A 17,650-nucleotide genomic window follows, 5' to 3' on the forward strand; every position below is an offset into this window, starting at 1 on the left:
ACACAAACACACAGTACTCAGACTACCTGCCTGCAGACAGACAGCAAGTATCAGTATTGAATACAATACCACTAGGCCGATTATGATTCAGTCCAACCTCAGACCGACAATCTTGCACCTGTCTCAGAGTCAGAGCCAGGACCACGTCTGCAGTCTGACAGGTAACAGACACAAGGAAAGACAGTAGTCACAGCTCTTTATCCCTGAATGCCCATCCTTCCCCAAAAGCTGGTGCCCAGTGAAAACATCTGGGTGAGTTGTTCTCTGCCAGAGAGAATATTCCATTGCAAATGTGAACTGGAGGGGATTGCTAGTCTCAAGATGGGGAATCATAATCGATTAGAGAGGCCTTATCCATTGGAGGAATCCAATACTGAGTTTACTTGAATTTCAGTTCAGAGAGTCCATCTGTCCCTGAAAATTCATGATGAAAATGCTGCTGTCAGGAGTAAATGCTCCATATAGGAAGCTGATGCCATGGGTAATGAGGAGGATCAGGATATTTTTTATTTTATGGATGACCACCAAAATGTCAGTCCATCATGACAGATGGGGGGACGAGTCCCAATATGACAAGCACAGCAGAATAATTACGTGAAATTGCTGAGACAGGCAGATGGTTATCTCTGACAGATTCACAGCCTTTGAACCTGATGTCTCCAAAAGCATTATGTGAAAATGGTAATGACGGTAATTAGCCACCTCGCCCCCTCCCCCCCCGCTCACCCCCACCATACAGAGCTTCAGTGGATAGTTTTCTGAAGGACACTAATTTCTAAATAAAGTGGGAACCACGGTTATTAACAGCACACTCTCAAGTCATGGTTTAATATAATTGGGTCTTTAAGCCGAACCCAGAATAGTATACACTGGCCAAACAGCCTGAGAAACACCACTCTGAGGGGCCAAACTGCAGCCACAGAGCCCTGTGTGCACCGACACTGCAAAGCTTCAACAGATGAGGGAGCAGAGAATTCATGCAGATGAGTTCTCCAAACCCCCATTCCTTAGCTTACTGTCCCTTGAGCCCTGTGCGACTGCTCATTGGTTAGTCCTGTGTTGGGAAGTGGAAAGGAAGAGAATTTAAACCCACCACACTTGCTCTTCATTGGAGAATCACTGCAGGCTACCTCCCTCTCAGCCATGACCATGTCGTGTCCCACAGGAGCCTCATTGACAAGACACTCCTCTGTCAGCTGCCATCTCCTCTGCAGCTTATCTCTGGGGTAGTCCTGGCACAGTGGAGGTCACTGCAGTTATATACACTGATTTCCACAGGGAGATGCATTGAGTGTCTGTCAAAGCAGGGCCTGCTCCACAATCTGGTCCTACTGGACCAGAATCCCTGCAGAGAGTGAGGTTAGGATGCAGAAAGGGGCTAAATGTGCATTAACCGGCTCTCCCTGCTTCTGCCATTCCCCCGCCAGAAGCAGAGGGTGCGGCTCCCCTCAACGGGCAATAGTGGCGTGCGTGTAGCTTAATCTGCGACTATCCATGCACAGACTGTGCAGCCCACGTCAGTCACTTGGGAGGAGATCCTTACTCCAGTCCAGCTATTTCATGCCATGTAAAAGGGCCCCCAACGTAATGTGACCATATTTCCCTATGCAGAATATAGGACACCTGGTAAAATGACTCACATTCAAGTGAGTCCAATGGCAAGCAATAAGAACTATGCAGTACAAACATTAAAATCAACATCAAGTTGACTGAGCTGCTGATAAAAGGAAATTCTGTACAGCTGGGTTCTTGTTATTTACCTCCTTATGTGCTGCCTGCTGTGAGCTGCAGTGCCTGGTGAGTGTGGGCAGACAGCAGGGGGTCTGCTGCCCACCCATCGGCCTTTCACATGCCCTCTCCTGCTCTTCTCTCCCTGCTTTTCCCCTTCACACACCCCCAGCCCTGCTCTTCCTCCATATACCTCTGCCCCCGGTGGGGCGTTGTGCAACGCCCTGGTTGGAGCACTGAGCTTACTCACAGGCTGGCCAACAGGCTCCTTCCTTCCCTGGCCTCTGGCAAGGCTGGCACCCCAGGAAAGCCCAAGACCCTCTGTCTTGGGGCACCAGCTAAGGGGAACCACGCTCTGCATGTGCCAAAGCCCCACACACACTGGCACAGGGAAGCCTCTCTGCCCCTTAATTAGGCTCCAGGTTGGCAGGGGAGAAGGCAGTTTCTAGTCTGGCCCATCCCAAACCTGCAGGCTTGATAGTAGCCCCTGGAGCAGGTGCTTAGCACCTTCTTTGCCTGCCCTCCCCCACTACCTTGGGTCCTGGCCCAGAGAGTGCAGGGCTGCTCTGTCCTCTACACAAACCCCTCTGCTGAGCCACCTCTCTGGCAGGCTCCTTGGCCGTTGAAACCACTGCAGCCGGGTTCTCTAGGCCCTGGAGCTTAACTCTTCCTGCCCACAATGTGGCTGGAGACAGGAGGCGGTTGGGTTGTCAGTGGCTAGCAGCAGCTGGGAGGGACAGGAAAAGACACGCTGATCTCAGCTATGGGGTGGAGGGGCGGCGCAAGGGATTAGCTCTGCAAAGGCACAAGCCAGGTCATCCCTCCCCTCCCCCATATTCTCCCCTGTGGCTGGAAGCAGCTCCTTTCGCTTCCCTCATGCTCAGTGGGAATGGAGGCTGCTGACCACACTGGCAGAAATCTGGGGAGGAGGCATGTGACCCTGAGTGCCTCCCCCATTGCCTTGGGGCCCAGCCCAGCCAGGCATGGGGGCAGAGGGAGAGTACCCAGTGGGGTAGGTGGTCACCTCCTCCCCCGTGTGAGAGAGAGGCACAGGTGTGTACGTGTGTCCTCTCTCCTCATGTGTGAGGTTATTGGGGTGGGTGCATCACCCTCGCCATGTGAACCCAAAAGCCTTAAACAGTGCTGACTGGAAATGGAAAGGGAGGCAGGGCCCTGCTGATTGAGAACCAGCATGTGCTGGGGGCTGGGCTGACGGACTGGCAGGGGGAGCATCCCTGCCCGCGTACTGCATGTTCACCTCATCACCGGCCTCTCGCACCCACCCCCATCGTCCGCCACCGGACACTTGGCTCATTACTGATGGATGGACGGAGCCAAGCAGGGATCTGGCCAGCAGCAGGACGCGCTGGTACCTGTGGGGGAGGCAGAAAGTATGAACAAATATGTGCCCATTATTAGTAAGTCCGGACACCTGCAGGAGGATTTAAATATGGGACTGTCCTTTTAAAAATGGAACATCTGGTGATGCTACATAAACACTCCATATGGAGCCATCTGACATAAAAGATCTCCCCAACACAGACATGATAGAACACAGCTGCTATGACAGCTCCCGAGAACCTCTCTACCAAGCTGGTATGGGACAGGCAGGGAAAGGGCACTAGTACACATGCTGTGCTGTCCGTACAGTGCTCTGGAGTGTACGGACAGCACAGCTTTCTGGTGAAGATGGCACATGGTTCTTAGCCCTGCCGTGAGGAAAGCCCTCTCTGATTTCTATGCCTCAGCTCTGGACAAGCAAGCAGCCCAGCAAAGTTGCTGCAGGAATCAGGCAAGGCTTTTCCCAGCTCTCCTCAAAAGCCAGAGAAATCTTAGGGGAGTGCAGAGGGGAGGAAGTGATCAACATTATTTTCAAAATGGGGGAAGAAGGTGCAGAAAAAACCCAGCAACTCCAGAACTAAAAGCATGAGCTGCTACCGCTTGAACGAAAGAGGCAAAACTTTGGGGATGTAACCTCTGTGGATCATATCTTCTGTTTAACATTCAGACACATCAGTAAGTTGCACCAGGAAAAGGCTTTGAGTTTCTCTTCTACCCTCTTATGAGATTGAAAAGTACCTTATTTCTGGTGCAAAGTGTGCCCCTTTGTACAATATTGAAGTTAGCTTTCTGTTTATCATTATATTATTACAATTATTGTTGCATCAATTTGCATAAATAAAAAAATGAGTGCACTGATGTTGTTCTTAGCATGGCATTTGAAGTGCCACTAGACTAGATTATGAGAAGTAAAAAGTGCATAAAATAAAAAGTCATAGAAAAATAAGCAACATTTTTAATAAATGAGTTAGTTATGCAAAATCTAAAAGGACTATTATTTTCATATATTTTAGTTTTGATTTTGGGGCTTTGTACTTAGTTTGTATCTTAAATTATTAGACCACTGCAGTGCTAAATTAAGACCTCTTATTGCAGACAGTAATTATTCATTTTTCCAAAATAAACTCAGTATAATAGCTATATTTGAGTACCTCAGAACTGAATAGACATTTGTCATCTTTCACCTGGATTATTTGGTAATATATCAAATTACTAGGCTACAGGTATATTGTACATGTGATAGTTGTTCTGTAACTTTTCAGTATGCAAGTAATTTGATATGATTTATAGAACTGAAGGGGAAAAAATCTGTTAAAAAGTTTTCTAAATAATATTTGAGATATTCCTTATGATAAGTAAGTATAATATCATTTTGTATGGTTCATATACATTCTAAATGTAATCCAGAATTGGATTTTTATATTTAAAGAGCTTCATTTTTAAGTATCACAGTTAAAATTCCTTTATCATGCCGCATGACTCAACATTACCTTTGAGACTAAAACTTCATGCATCAAAGTGCCTTAATATTAAAGTTTTATTCAAGCCCCCAGCTCAAATGGTCATTTTATAGAGAATTTCAAACAGGCTTCAACCCCACAATGCATTGAGGTCTCGCTTTATGACTTCATCCAGGCCCAATTTGTATCGTCTCTTCAGAATTGGAAAGCCAGCTCTAAAACTTTCCGTTTACCATTCTAAAATCCATTTTATATGATGGGATTCTGCTATTTCAAATGCCATATTAAATATGATCCTACATCATTTTACTGCAGTGAAAAACAAATCATATTTCATTATATTAACAATCAGTACATTGTTTGTCTTCCAGTTCATTCCCATAAACATGTCATTTTGAACTCTACTGAGAAGCTTGACTAAGAGACTTCAGGAGGAACAAAGTAAACCACAGCCTATCAAAATGAAATTGAACCCATGGGGTCATGTCTGCAAGTCTGAGATGGAATGGGATATATGGCTGCACCTGAAACGCTACTTATCAAATGTCTATATTGGAATCTCTTTGTTTCTGTCCATTCATAGGCTGCATTTAAACTTAATCAAATTGAATTAGTTATTGGAAGGATGTTGATTATATAGAGAAGTGTCCACTACCTCAGATGAAAGCTAGGAAACAGTTTTTAAAAGGTGGAAATCACTGACTGTTCATTAGCCTTTGATTTGCTATTTTTAAATGTAATATACTAAAAGATTTGACGATACCTCAAAAATTCACCCTCAGATATCTGTGGTGTGTGAAAGTGTATTTTGTGTGTGTGAGTGGTTGCTTTGATATTGAATTCTATTGTGTATGTGTGATGAGCATGTGCAGATGCGTGCCCAAAATCAGCAATGCACGTAAGTACTGTATAGGCATAATTTTAAATATACAAATAGTTGCACTGGCTACTCGTTTGCTCATGATTAGGCACATATTGAAGTATCTTACTGAACCAAGCCCTTTGTCAGAACCAAAAAGGGGAAGAAATTATGCTTCTGTGAATATATTAATAGTTTTATGGGAAATACTTGAATTTTTGGAGGAGATGAAAAATGAGTTTCTGTCACTTCCATAACAAAAATCACCTCTCTGAGGAAATATTAAAATTATACAATAGTGAAATTCCATCTGGAACAAAGTTCAAACTTCACACATAACTACTGACATTGGGTGAAATTCATTTGGTACGGAAGTTCAGCACTTCAAGGAGTTAAGTGTGGCTTAAAAGGTGCATAAACCAGGGGTTCCCAAATTTCACTGCACTGGGACCCCCTTCTGACAACAAAAATTACTACACGACCTCTGGAGAGAGAGCAAAGTCTGAGACTGACTGAACCCTACCCCCCAGATTGCGGGGGGGGGGGGGGGAGGATGGTGCAAAGCCAAACCCCAAGCCTCACTGCCCTGGCAAGGCGATGGGATGGGTGAAAAGCCATAGCCATGGGTCTTTAGCTTTGGCCCTGGACACTAGGGCTTGGACTTTGTCCCCAGGACCCAGCAAGTCTAAGTCAACCCAATAAGTCTAAGTGAGCCCATTCAAACAGAGTTGCAGTCCACACTGGGATCCTGACCCACAGTTTGCGAACCACTGGGACAGACTCATCCCACTGAGATGACTTTCAACCTGTGTGAACATGGGCATTTTTACCCAGTGCTAAAGTGAAGTAGGGAAAGCAACAATGAAAACCTAAATTCCCCGTAGATGAAGTGGTACTGCAATTACTGACTACTCAATTTTTCATGTGAGCTATTAGTTTTGAAGTGATGCAAAATCTGCCTGTTTCTGCACAAAATGAAGTTCTGCATGATGGAAAGGATGCCCTTAGTTTTTGGATCCTTGTGTGCTCAAATCCACATAACATCCTTTCCCCAGATGACAGCAGCAAAGGAGCCTTTGATTTTGGATGCATGCGAAAGTGCATGATGAACAAATATAGCATCAAATTATTTACATGCATGAAACCCCAGGATGCTGAGTGTCACTCAAGAGTCCATTGTAATCACCTGATATATCCAGTGCTGGCAACAGGAATGGGGCATCAATTATAACAACCACACAGGTGTTTTCAGAGTGTGAGGCTAGGGCCTAATTATTTTCATGAAGACAGATCCCAAGCCTTAACATTGAACATAGGGACTGGGAGCTCTCTACTTAAGGCATATGTGCTGATGGACCCTGGTCATCAGCAGGTGGAAATTGAACCTGGAGCCTTAGGGCTAACGTGCCCCCATACCAACTGGTTCTTAGCAAAGGCTGTAGAGCACACTTCACACACCCTTTCTCAGGGCCACATACTTCCCTCAACTGAGGAATCACATCCCGAGCTTCGGAGACCTTCCAGCAGTTCCTCCCGGATGAGCCCTCACTTGTAAAGCTGACAGACCCTGGTTGTCAGAAGGTGAGGTTGAACCCAGAACTGTAGGGGCTAATGCCATGTTCCTCTACCACAGGAGCTAAAAAGCCCGCTTCCTCTGAGTTAAGGCTATACAGCAGACTTCACTCTGCCTGTCTCAGTGGTGGCGGTTTTATGTACCTTCTTCATTCTGTTCTTGAATTGGGGACAAGGAAATTGCCAGCCTTGTCCCAACACCACATTTGAACTACGATCAGTCTGATAGCCCTTTCTCTGCTCCAAATGAACCAGCACCAGATTTTACTTCCCCTTTTACCACTGTAATACAATTATCTAAATTAACTCTCAAAATAAATAGATGGTTTAACGTAAGATGTGCTGCTCAGAAAACCATGCACTGGCTGCCACACCCACCCAAGTAGTGCCAATACTGCAAGTCCCAGAATACTGTTAAATACTGAGGAGAGCATTCTTCTTGGCTAATGTAATAATTTCAACCATAAAATAAAAATAATTAAATATTTTATAACTTACAATAACCCTCCGCATGTCCATAAGTAAATTATAACTCTACATATTAAAAATTAATATAAAAGTAATTAATTACAATGAAGAATAAATTAACATATCTGTCAAATATATTCCCTTTTTTTGCCTCATATACTTCTGGTCAAGGGCAGTGACATTCTTGGACAAGCCCAGTTCGACACCCCTTAGCCTTACATCACAAAGGACCCCTTATGGGGTAATAGTTATTGTAGACCAACTATCACATGCTGGCCTTAGTGAATGAAGATTGTCATTAGCTTTTTCCTCCTCACACGGCCCATTCCCCGTGACACAATGAGTCAGCTATCCTTTTATACCCACAGTCAGGTTCCCCACAACGAGTTTCCTTCCCCCCATTGAAGGTACAGGGCAAGCTCTGGTCTCCATCTCTCACTCATCCTACAGCAGTTGACTCTTTCTTGGCTCCTGCCTCTGCTCATTCTTGCATAGTAGCAAATTGCGTCCTTTTGTTGAAAGGACCAAACCTCTCAAGCAGAAATGTAATCGCACAAAGCAGCGTTTCCCAAACTATGGGCCTCGGCCCTGTACCAGGCTGCGGGAAAAAAATACCGGGCCTCAGCGTGCCTGGTGGCTGCCGGCCCTTAGGCCGATTCGACTGATTTGGTCGAATTGGGCCCCGCGCCCCTGAACACAGAAGTGCCGGTGAGTCACACAGCCGGGGCCTTGCTCCACCAATATGTGGAGCTGGGTCTCTCCCCCGGTTCTGCCTGGAGCGGGCCCCGGGCTCTGGACCCCCAGCAAATTCTCCCACCCCAACCCCGGACCGTCCCTGCCGTGCGCAGTGCCTCCTTGCCGCCTGCTGCTGCCCATGGCGAACAGGTGAGTGCTAACAGGGAGTTTAGAGAGGGAGTTCTCCAGGTAAAGGAGAAGCAGATACAGGACTCTTGATGGAAGTGTGTGTTGTGTTTGGGGCTTTCTTGCTGTGTGCTGAGCTTGTGTTTGTGAGTGAGGGTTGGTGTGTGTTCTTTTTTGTTTGTTTGTTTGTTTGTTTGTTTGTTTGTTTGTTTTCCCCTGTGTTTGAGAGTGAGGCTTTTTCCCCCCCCACTTCCCCTTTGCCCTGCCCCTCCCCTTGATGGAGTTTGTGCTGTGATTGGCTATGATTGGTAGGGGCTGTGATTGGCAGGTGGAAACTGTTGGCTTCTAATTCTTCCCAGGACAGCAGACACTTACAATGCCTGGAGAAAAGGACATGACTACATTGTGTGGTCTCTATCTAATGTATGCTCCAAGTTTTCCATGGTTTTATTTTCTCTTCCAATTGGAGCACTGGAGTTAGACATAAGATCCTTAGTAAAACTCATAGCTAATCAGTGAGTATTCTCATCTGAAATCTACAGGCATTACTGCTCATATAGCGACAGGATTTTCCACTGACATGCCACCACTTAGCATATAGTCTGCCACTTCAAGGCAGCGCTGTTATACAGAGAAAGAGTGTTTAAACTAATTCCTTTAGGGCAGTCAAAAGTGTCCAGCAACAAAATGCAGGGCACTTTGTCTCAGCTTTGATTGACAGGTCAATGTAACAATACATTAGATAAGCCAAAAGCAATGAAAACAAAGATGCCTCACTGAAAACTGTATATGACAGAAATGTGCCTGGTTTCACAAAGAAACTAAAGCAGGCTAGATTACGGCTAACCTTTTTTTAAACTGGAGTCAAACCATTGGTGGTATCTTTTCTATGGCAGACATGATAAGACCTGATTCCTCTAGCACGTGCTATGAAATATTAATTACATATGTACATGTATATTTCTTAAGAAATCTGGTAGCCTGGGGATTGAAAATTAAGCTTTGTCTTTGTCTCTAAGAGCATGTCTACACAGCAGGACTAAAGTCGGAATAAGCTATGCAACTTCAGCTACACCAATTGCGCAGCTGAAGCTGAAATAGCTTATTTCGGCTTTGGCGCTGTGTAACACGGTGGACCTCCATCAAGGCACCTCCTACTGGCTCACTCAGGGATTTAGCATTTTTAGTGCTGGAGACCCCCTTCTGGCTCGTGTCTCACCCGCTGTTATTGTTATTCTGCACCACTCTGTGTCAGAGCCCAGGTCTCACCCCAGCTGTGGTGCCCTCCTACTGCAGTGCACCCACACTCTGGAGTCCTCCCCTTCTTGGGTCCCTCAATCCCCCTATGCCCACCTTGCCTCAGTGACCCACTGCCAGTGTTCATCTAGCCCCTTGCCTCAGGGGCAAACTGCAGTCTGAAATGGCCACTCATCATTGGCAAGGGAGATTGTGGACCTGCTGCTTTTGCCTACCCTGACTGTCTCCCCACAGCCCTAGTACCCTGAGGCCTTGCTTCAGGCCTTGCAGCCTGGGAGCTTGCCTGGTCAGAGCTTCCCAAGCTCTGCCTTCCTCTAAGTCCAGAAGCCTCTAGCTTCCCTGGCAGCTAGGTACCTCCTGCTCCCCAGACAGGGTACGTCTAAACTACATGGCTCCGTCGACGGAGCCATGTAGATTCATTGTTTTGGCAAAGGCAAATGAAGCCGCGATATAAATGATCGCGGCTTCATTTACATATACATGGCTGTCGCGCTGAGCCAACAAACAGCTGATCAGCTGTTTGTCCGCTCAGCGCGCTAGTCTGGACGCTCCTCTACCGACATCAAAGCCCTTTGTCGGCAGCCCCGGTAAACCTCATCCCACGAAGAATAACAGGGCTGCCGACAAAGGGCTTTGATGTCGGCAGGGGAGCGTCCAGACTAGCGCGCTGAGCGGACAAACAGCTGATCAGCTGTTTGTTGGCTCAGCGCGGCAGCCTTGTAAATTTAAATAAAGCCGCGATCATTTAAATCACGGCTTCATTTGCCTTTGCCTATGTGTCTAATCTACATGCCTCTGACGACAGAGGCATGTAGTCTAGACACAGCCACAGAGCAAGAGTGAGTCTCTCCCTTCTTCCCACCTGGAGCCCTTATTTATACAGCCCACAGCTGCTATCTGCTGCAGCTGCTTGCTTCATGGCTCCAGCCCTCATCTCTGGGTTGGGGTTTTAACCCCTTAAAGGGCCAGTGCGGGGCAGATGCCCCATCACATGCTCTCTACACAACAGCAAGTCCAAGGTAGAGCACTCTTCCTCCAACTTGCCTTACTCCTTGTAAAAAGATGGTTACAGGAGTCAGAGTAAGAAGATCTCCAGCTCGACATTATTTTGACATTCTGTCGAAATAACTGCTGGTAGTTTAGATGTGGAAGATGTTATTTTGGAATAACAGGCGTTATTCCGAAATCACACTGCTGTGTAGATGTCCCCTACAGGGCCTGGACTGTGTTAAGAGTTGAGATGAATCTCTTCATTTCAAGTGGGCTAGTTAAAAGGTCACAGATTATTTCAGGCCTGGTGGCATTTAGTGTCTATCTCATAAACAAAGAGGAGTCTGACTCCCAGCATGGTGGGAAAGAAACGGCCTAGGTATAATTAAGATGCACACTGTAAAAACAACATACAAGAAGGAGAGGAGGAGAAGGAGAGGGAAACTACCATGCAAATTTGACTAAGTAATTTGGAAATCTATCTATTGGGTTATCTGGAGTGAGAGATCAGCCATCATAACCCCCTGTGGGAGTAGTGAAAATGAGCATAGAAAGAACAAACAAAAAAGTCACAATCTCTCTCAAGCTTCCTGATGTTGTGAGAACTTTAAAGAACAGGTGCTAAATTTCATTAAGTGTCTTTAGTTCTCCCTGGCAAAATACATTGCCTGCTAGCATTTACGAAACTACCAGTATTTGCATTAATATCGTTTCTGTGTATCATTTCCTTGATAGTTTATATTTGGATCTGAAATTGATGAAGAAATGGGTTTTGCCCACAAAAGCTCATGATACCATCTACATGTGGTGTTAGCCTTTAAAGTGCTACTAAACTATTTGTAGTTTTTTGAGGTTTGTTATGTCATCCTTAGTTTCTATGTGAGTAAATAGCACAACCTTCAGTCTGCCATGCATTTCTATATTTACATGCAACAGAAAAAGTCCCAGATGAGGTGGTCAATTTTATATGAGCTGGAAGAAGTTACATAGAGTACCTACATTTCAGATAAGCACTAGGTAAGCTGTTTTACGGAATTGTCCTGTGCTTCTTAACTAGGTTTAAACTATTCTGAATTTGCTTGCTCACACTAATTCTAACAAATATTTCATTGCCATTATTTTAAAGTTTGCTGAAATTGACTAATTTGCAGTCCTGCAAGGAATTTTAGCTTTAAGGATTTCTATGTGAACCAGGTAACCTGTGCATCTAAGTCCCATTGCTTTCCTGAATTAGGACCAGACTTCTGAATATTCACTTCTTCTGGCAATACTTCCAATCTTTGTAGTCTCAGAAATCTCCGAGGACTTAGGTTATGTTTTATTACAGAGGACAAGTGTAACCAAAAGAGCGGAAAGTTAAACATGAGAGCATATAACTTTAGAGAACAGATACAGTAAATGCTTTGTCAGTTTCCTAACATTCTCATCAGCTTCCCAATGTAATTGATCCTTTAGGATTTCTAACCCCAGTCTCAAAGTCTGTCATGTTTGAATTTGGAAAATGTGTTATAATGAAAAAAATACAATAAAATACCTAAGCATGTCTATGTGGTGAAAAGTGCCTATAAAAAGAAGTAGTGTAGGATTTCTTTTTTATCATCTCTCAGTGAACCCTAGATCACATCAGTTTTGTTTACAGAAGGATGGAAAATATATTACGTCTCACTGCTAGTACTTCAAAATCAACCTGGGATTTCATATGCTGTGATGCTTGTGTATTATCAAGAGTAACAAGGATTCCGCAATTGAAACTCAGTTAAATCTGTTGATATGCGAGGCTGCTGGTATTATTATGTCAGTCATGCAAATGTGTCCAATGGTACCAACAGATCAAAATGTAGTAAATTTTGGCTCTGAGACGCATTCGTGAGCCAGTTTTGTTTGCAAATCTATTTGGTGTCCAACAGAGGAGCCAACAGCCCCTCCAGGCCTTTGGGCAAGGGGGGGAGGCCTCCACAATCCTGTGGGGCAGGCCAGAGGACAGATAACCCTCTGTGCCACCTGGAGCTCAGCGTGCATGCCCCCAGGCCTCAGAGTGCACAGAGTGTGCTGCGCGGTGCTTTGGCAGTGATGTAAAGGGCCCAGCTGGAGTAGCTGCCACCGCTGCCACAATAGAAGCAGCAGCAGCTGGGAACCCCATGCCCCTTTGCATTGCTGGGTTCCAGGTGAACTGTCTCCTCTTCCCCCGCCCCATCATCAGCAGGCCTGGTATTCAAAAACACTAGGGCTACGTCTACACTGGCATGATTTTCCGGAAATGCTTTTAACGGAAAAGTTTTCCGTTAAAAGCATTTTCGGAAAAGAGCGTCTAGAAAGCACTTTTTGCGGAAAAGCGTCCGTGGCCAATCTAGACGCACCTTTCCTCAAAAAAGCCCCGATCGCCATTTTCGCAATCGGGGCTTTTTTGTGGAAAATAAGTCTCTGCTGTCTACACTGGACTTTTGCGCAAAAGTTTTCTGGAAAAAGACTTTTGCCCGAACAGGAGCAGCACAGTATTTCCGCAAAAGCACTGAGGATCTTACATGAGATCGTCAGTGCTTTTGTGGAAATTCAAGTGGCCAAGATAGACAGCTGGCAAGTTTTTCCGGAAAAACAGTTGCTTTTCCGGAAAAAATGGCCAGTCTAGACACAGCCTCAGGGTATGTCTATACTACAGTGTTATTTCAAAATAACTTATTTCGAAATAGCGTGTCCACTCTGAGTGGACTCTGAATCACATTTAAGGCCAGCCAGAACTAGTTCCAGCAGAGCACCAGATCAGGACTTACTGTGTGGGGCTGCTGCCTGAGGCTATCTGAGGTCTGTGCTTAAAGGGAACCCTCCGGACAGCCAGTTCTCAAGTTTCCCTGCTTGCTTGTCTACCTTGATGAGGGACAGCAAAGCATTTTGTCTCTTCATGCTCTGGTTGCCCTCACTTGGGACACCACAGCACCCTGCAACATGGATCCAGAGCTGCTCCCGGGCTCTCATGTAAGATTGTCAGTGCTTTTGCGGAAATACTATGCTGCTCCCGTTCGGGCAAAAGTCTTTTTCCAAAAAACTTTTGCGTAAAAGGGCCAGTGTAGACAGCAGAGATTTATTTTCCGCAAAAAAGCCCCGATCACGAAAATGGCGATCGGGGCTTTTTTGCGGAAAAGCGCGTCTAGATTGGCACGGACGCTTTTCCGCAACAAGTGCTTTTGCGGAAAAGCATCCTGCCAATCTAGATGCTCTTTTCTGAAAATGCTTTTAACAGAAAACTTTTCCGTTAAAAGCATTTCCGGAAAATCATGCCAGTGTAGACGTAGCCTGAGAGTGGCAGGAAGGGTTTAGTTCGGCTAGAAAAAACGGATTGTTTGGGGGTGTCTATGACATTTTAATAGATTGAAAAGGATTCTGTATGCTCAAAAAGGTTGGGAACCACTGGCCACTGATCTGGGCTGTCCAGAAAGGGCTGAGAGCGCAGAGCATCAGTTGGGCTTTTCTGATCCCGGACGGGCAATGTAATTCACTGTGCTGCTGCAGGTAATCACCATGGGTGCTGCAGGCTAGAGCGTGGCTGGTGTTTCCTCCCAGGCTGCTGGGGTCAGAGCTGATGTACCAGCATTGTGGTTAAACTCAGATACTCAAACAATCTATTTCTAATTACATTTGATTGCCAGGTTTATAGAAGACAATTACATAGATCAATTATAATTACTATTTATAAAGTAAATTAATGCTATTTGATAACATGCAAAGGCTGATAAATAATGAATCATCACTTTACTCAGTCTGGCTCAATGATACTTATTTCACAGCAGTTTTAATACCACATGCTACTGCAAGTTGTAAATCCCAATGGCAAGTTAAATCAAACAGCATGATACAAAGAATCCCTAAATCTTAAGCTTAGAGAAATCTTAAAAACAGCTTAAATTTAATTTAAATTTAATAGCAGTCCCAACTGATGGCTACATTGTGGATTTGCCATAAGCCCTGGGTAAGGAGAAGTACAAAGTTGCACTTTTCCTGGATCAACTTGTGACACAGAGTCATAACTACTCAGTTCCTCATTGCCTCTCACACCCCAGAAGAAAATAATTCACCTAGCTCATTTTCTGGGGCAGATCATTTTTGCCTCCATATCTTCAAGAGCAGATGAGGTTAGGCCCAATAATCATTGCTTATACATTGCCTGTTTTCTCCCTCATGTTATGCCCTTCACTTATGTTGAATAATTAGGATGAGTTCATGTATAAACATGGCAAATTCTGAAGACAAAAGCTATAAACCAGGGGTCTCAAACTCCTGGCCCGTGGGCCAGTCCCAGCCTGAGTGAGTGCATAATCCAGACCAGGACTTCCCGTGGGCCAGAGGGGGTGGCTATCTGTTACCAGCCCCCAAGCCTCACCTTTTCCCACCATCTACCCTCACTTCCCACCCCACATCTCCTGAGCATGATGCTGTGGGGATTACCATGAGGAATTGCTGTGAGGTACCAGGCTCCCCACTGATCCCCAAAGCTGCGTGCTTGTGGGACAGGGTGCCATGGGGCAGAGGACAGGGCAACGTTGGAAAGTGGTGGGATTTGGGGGCTGGTAATGGACATCCCCCATCCCAGGCTCCCTAACCCACGGGGGAGTCCCGGTCTGGATTGCACAACCACGGCTATAAACATTCTTTCAACTGGACAAGAAAATCTGCTTAATTTAAATGAAAACCAATTGCTCTTAAATCTGTTAGCTCTAGCTAATTTGGATTAATGATATTCCTGCAGCTTGCGAAGAGTTATGTTGAAGCAATTGTACAATAGACCCATGATGAATTCATCCCTGAAACTGAGCAGTTCAGATAGACAGCAAGCCCAGCTAATGGGGAGTGAGGGCAGACTGAGTTAATCATGTTTCTAGTAAACCTGTTGGCAGACCATCTTTCCTTTCATGGCTGAGCAGGTTAGCAATGACGCTCAGATAAGGAGACCTTTTGAAAGTTGAGTATGAGGCTAACTGATCTAGTCAAACTTTATACTGACTCTGGTATTCTATGGAAATCAGTCACCACAGATGTAGGGAGCCACTCTGGCAGCAAACAACTCTGCTCCAGGCTGGAGGAAAATTCCACCAGCATAAGAACATCATAGAGCGGCATAGCCAGCTTCACACTTGTCATAAGCCACTGTGTAATGAACGGAACTACAGATATGGAGGCATCTCCACAGCCCTCAGCCCTCCAAAGGATCTTGGTTGCTTAGTAGTCCAGGGTACGTCTAAACTACATGGCTCCGTCAATGGAGCCATGTAGATTAGTCAGGACAGCAAAGGGAAATGAAGCCACGATTTAAATAATCACAACGTCATTTAAATAAAAATCAGCTGATTGTTGGCTCAGCGCGGCAGTGTCACGTTTCATGAGGCATAAAGGATCTGCCAATGAAGGGTTCTGGGGTTGGCAGATTCCCGTCTAGACTGCTGTGCTGAGCCGACAATCAGCTAATCGGCACATCGCGGCGGCCATTTTGATTTAAATGAAGCCGCGATTATTTAAATAGATCTTGTTTCCTAGATTTGTAATAATTTTTGTTGCTCTTCTCTGGACTTCCTGCAATTAATCCACATCTTTCCTGAAATGTGGGGTCCAGAACTGGACTCAGAACTCCAGCTGAGGCCTAATCAATGCAGAATAGAGCAGAAGAATTACTTTTCCAGATAATAAGGTGATAAATAAAAGAGTTCTTTGGTTCTGTGCTTCCGAATAGCATACGATATACCTCAGCTTTTTAACCTTCAGACTCCTTCTAAGACCCAATATGGAAAAGCTTTTAATTGTGAAGACTTGCTTACCTGGTTAAAATGATGAAGTTTGTCAATTAAATGGCTGATGAGAGGGTCTAATCCTTTGACTTTTAATTCTGGATTGTTAATTTGTGCCTTCAGTCCATTGGAAACAACTCTGCTGGTATAACTAGAAAGGAAAAGGAACCAAAGGTTAATCAGGAAGAAAATATTCACCCTAAAAGAGAGTAATATTTTGCCAGGCTATTTTCATTAGAACATACATACATTTTCCTTAATGTGAAAACAAAGCAAATATATTTGTACATATAAAAACTATAAAATATAAAAAGACTATAATATTTGTAAATGGCATGATTAGTGCAAACAATTCTTTCATCATCAGCAGCAGCAGCTTTAACTATTCAAATATCATGACCAATTCCTAAAAAGACCACGAGAGACTTAATTTTTTTTCAGGTTTCTCATTTGTATTTTGGTGTTTCAGTATTTCCAGTTTATGTTTCAAGCTTTTTGGTGTAACTCTAAGGGCTCAAAAGTTGCTTTAAAATTCAAAATTGAGGTTCTCATATAATCACTGGAATCCAGGAGCTTTAAGAAAGACAACAAACACCACAAGACTTGCAGTAAAATCACAAGTTGGTAACAATTTCTCAGCCAGCAGGGGAAATTTTTCACTCATTGATGAGAGGCTTTTCAGGCTTCTAAGCAATTGTGAAGATGAGACTTCCCACTGGGTTTCAGCCACAGAAATTCTGTAAGAACTCCTTCAGGCATCACAATCTGATAAATCACTGGTCTTCCTCTCAGTCATGCCTTATCTTTATCATATTTTTTGAAATAACAGGCGTGCTGTTTCACCATCCTGGTGAACCTCGTTGCACGAGGGTTAAGGGATGGCTCGAAATAGTGTGTTATTTCTAAATTTGGAGCTGTGTAGATGCACCAGATTTCAAAATAAGCAATTTCTAAATAGATTTGAGATAAGATACTTAATTATCATAGCTGTGTAGACACACCCATAGATTCTCAGGCCGGAGGAGAGCACTGTGATAATCTAGTATGACCTCCTTTACAACAGAAACCAAAGAATTTACCCCAAAATAATTCCTAGAGAAGATCTTTTAGAAAAACATATAACCTTGACTTATAAATTGTCAGTGATGGAGAATCCATCATGAGCTTTGATAAATTGTTCTAACAGTTAATTATTGTAATAATTAAAAATGTACACCCGATTTCAAGTAGTACTTTATTCTTATCAAATCCTGAAATGTCTGTATCAATAACCTACAGATTATAAAGACAAGAAAAGTTGTCTAAAAACATAATCTGTATGCAGCAGTTCTAACCTATTCTAA

General features: G+C 44.4%; 1 protein-coding gene across 5 annotated transcripts in view; it reads right to left on the reverse strand.

The window, feature by feature from the left end:
• LOC102447587 (glypican-5-like) overlaps positions 1–17,650 on the reverse strand; it is a 741,836-nt gene that overhangs the window by 324,601 nt on the left and 399,585 nt on the right. For all 5 annotated transcript variants that reach the window (XM_075937487.1, XM_006125190.3, XM_075937486.1 and 2 more), the window contains one exon: positions 16,338–16,458. In XM_075937487.1, coding sequence (XP_075793602.1) covers positions 16,338–16,458 — 121 coding nt within the window. The remainder of the gene's footprint in view (positions 1–16,337; positions 16,459–17,650) is intronic.

This window comes from Pelodiscus sinensis, chromosome 10, assembly GCF_049634645.1.
Source record: "Pelodiscus sinensis isolate JC-2024 chromosome 10, ASM4963464v1, whole genome shotgun sequence".
Taxonomy (NCBI): domain Eukaryota; kingdom Metazoa; phylum Chordata; order Testudines; family Trionychidae; genus Pelodiscus; species Pelodiscus sinensis.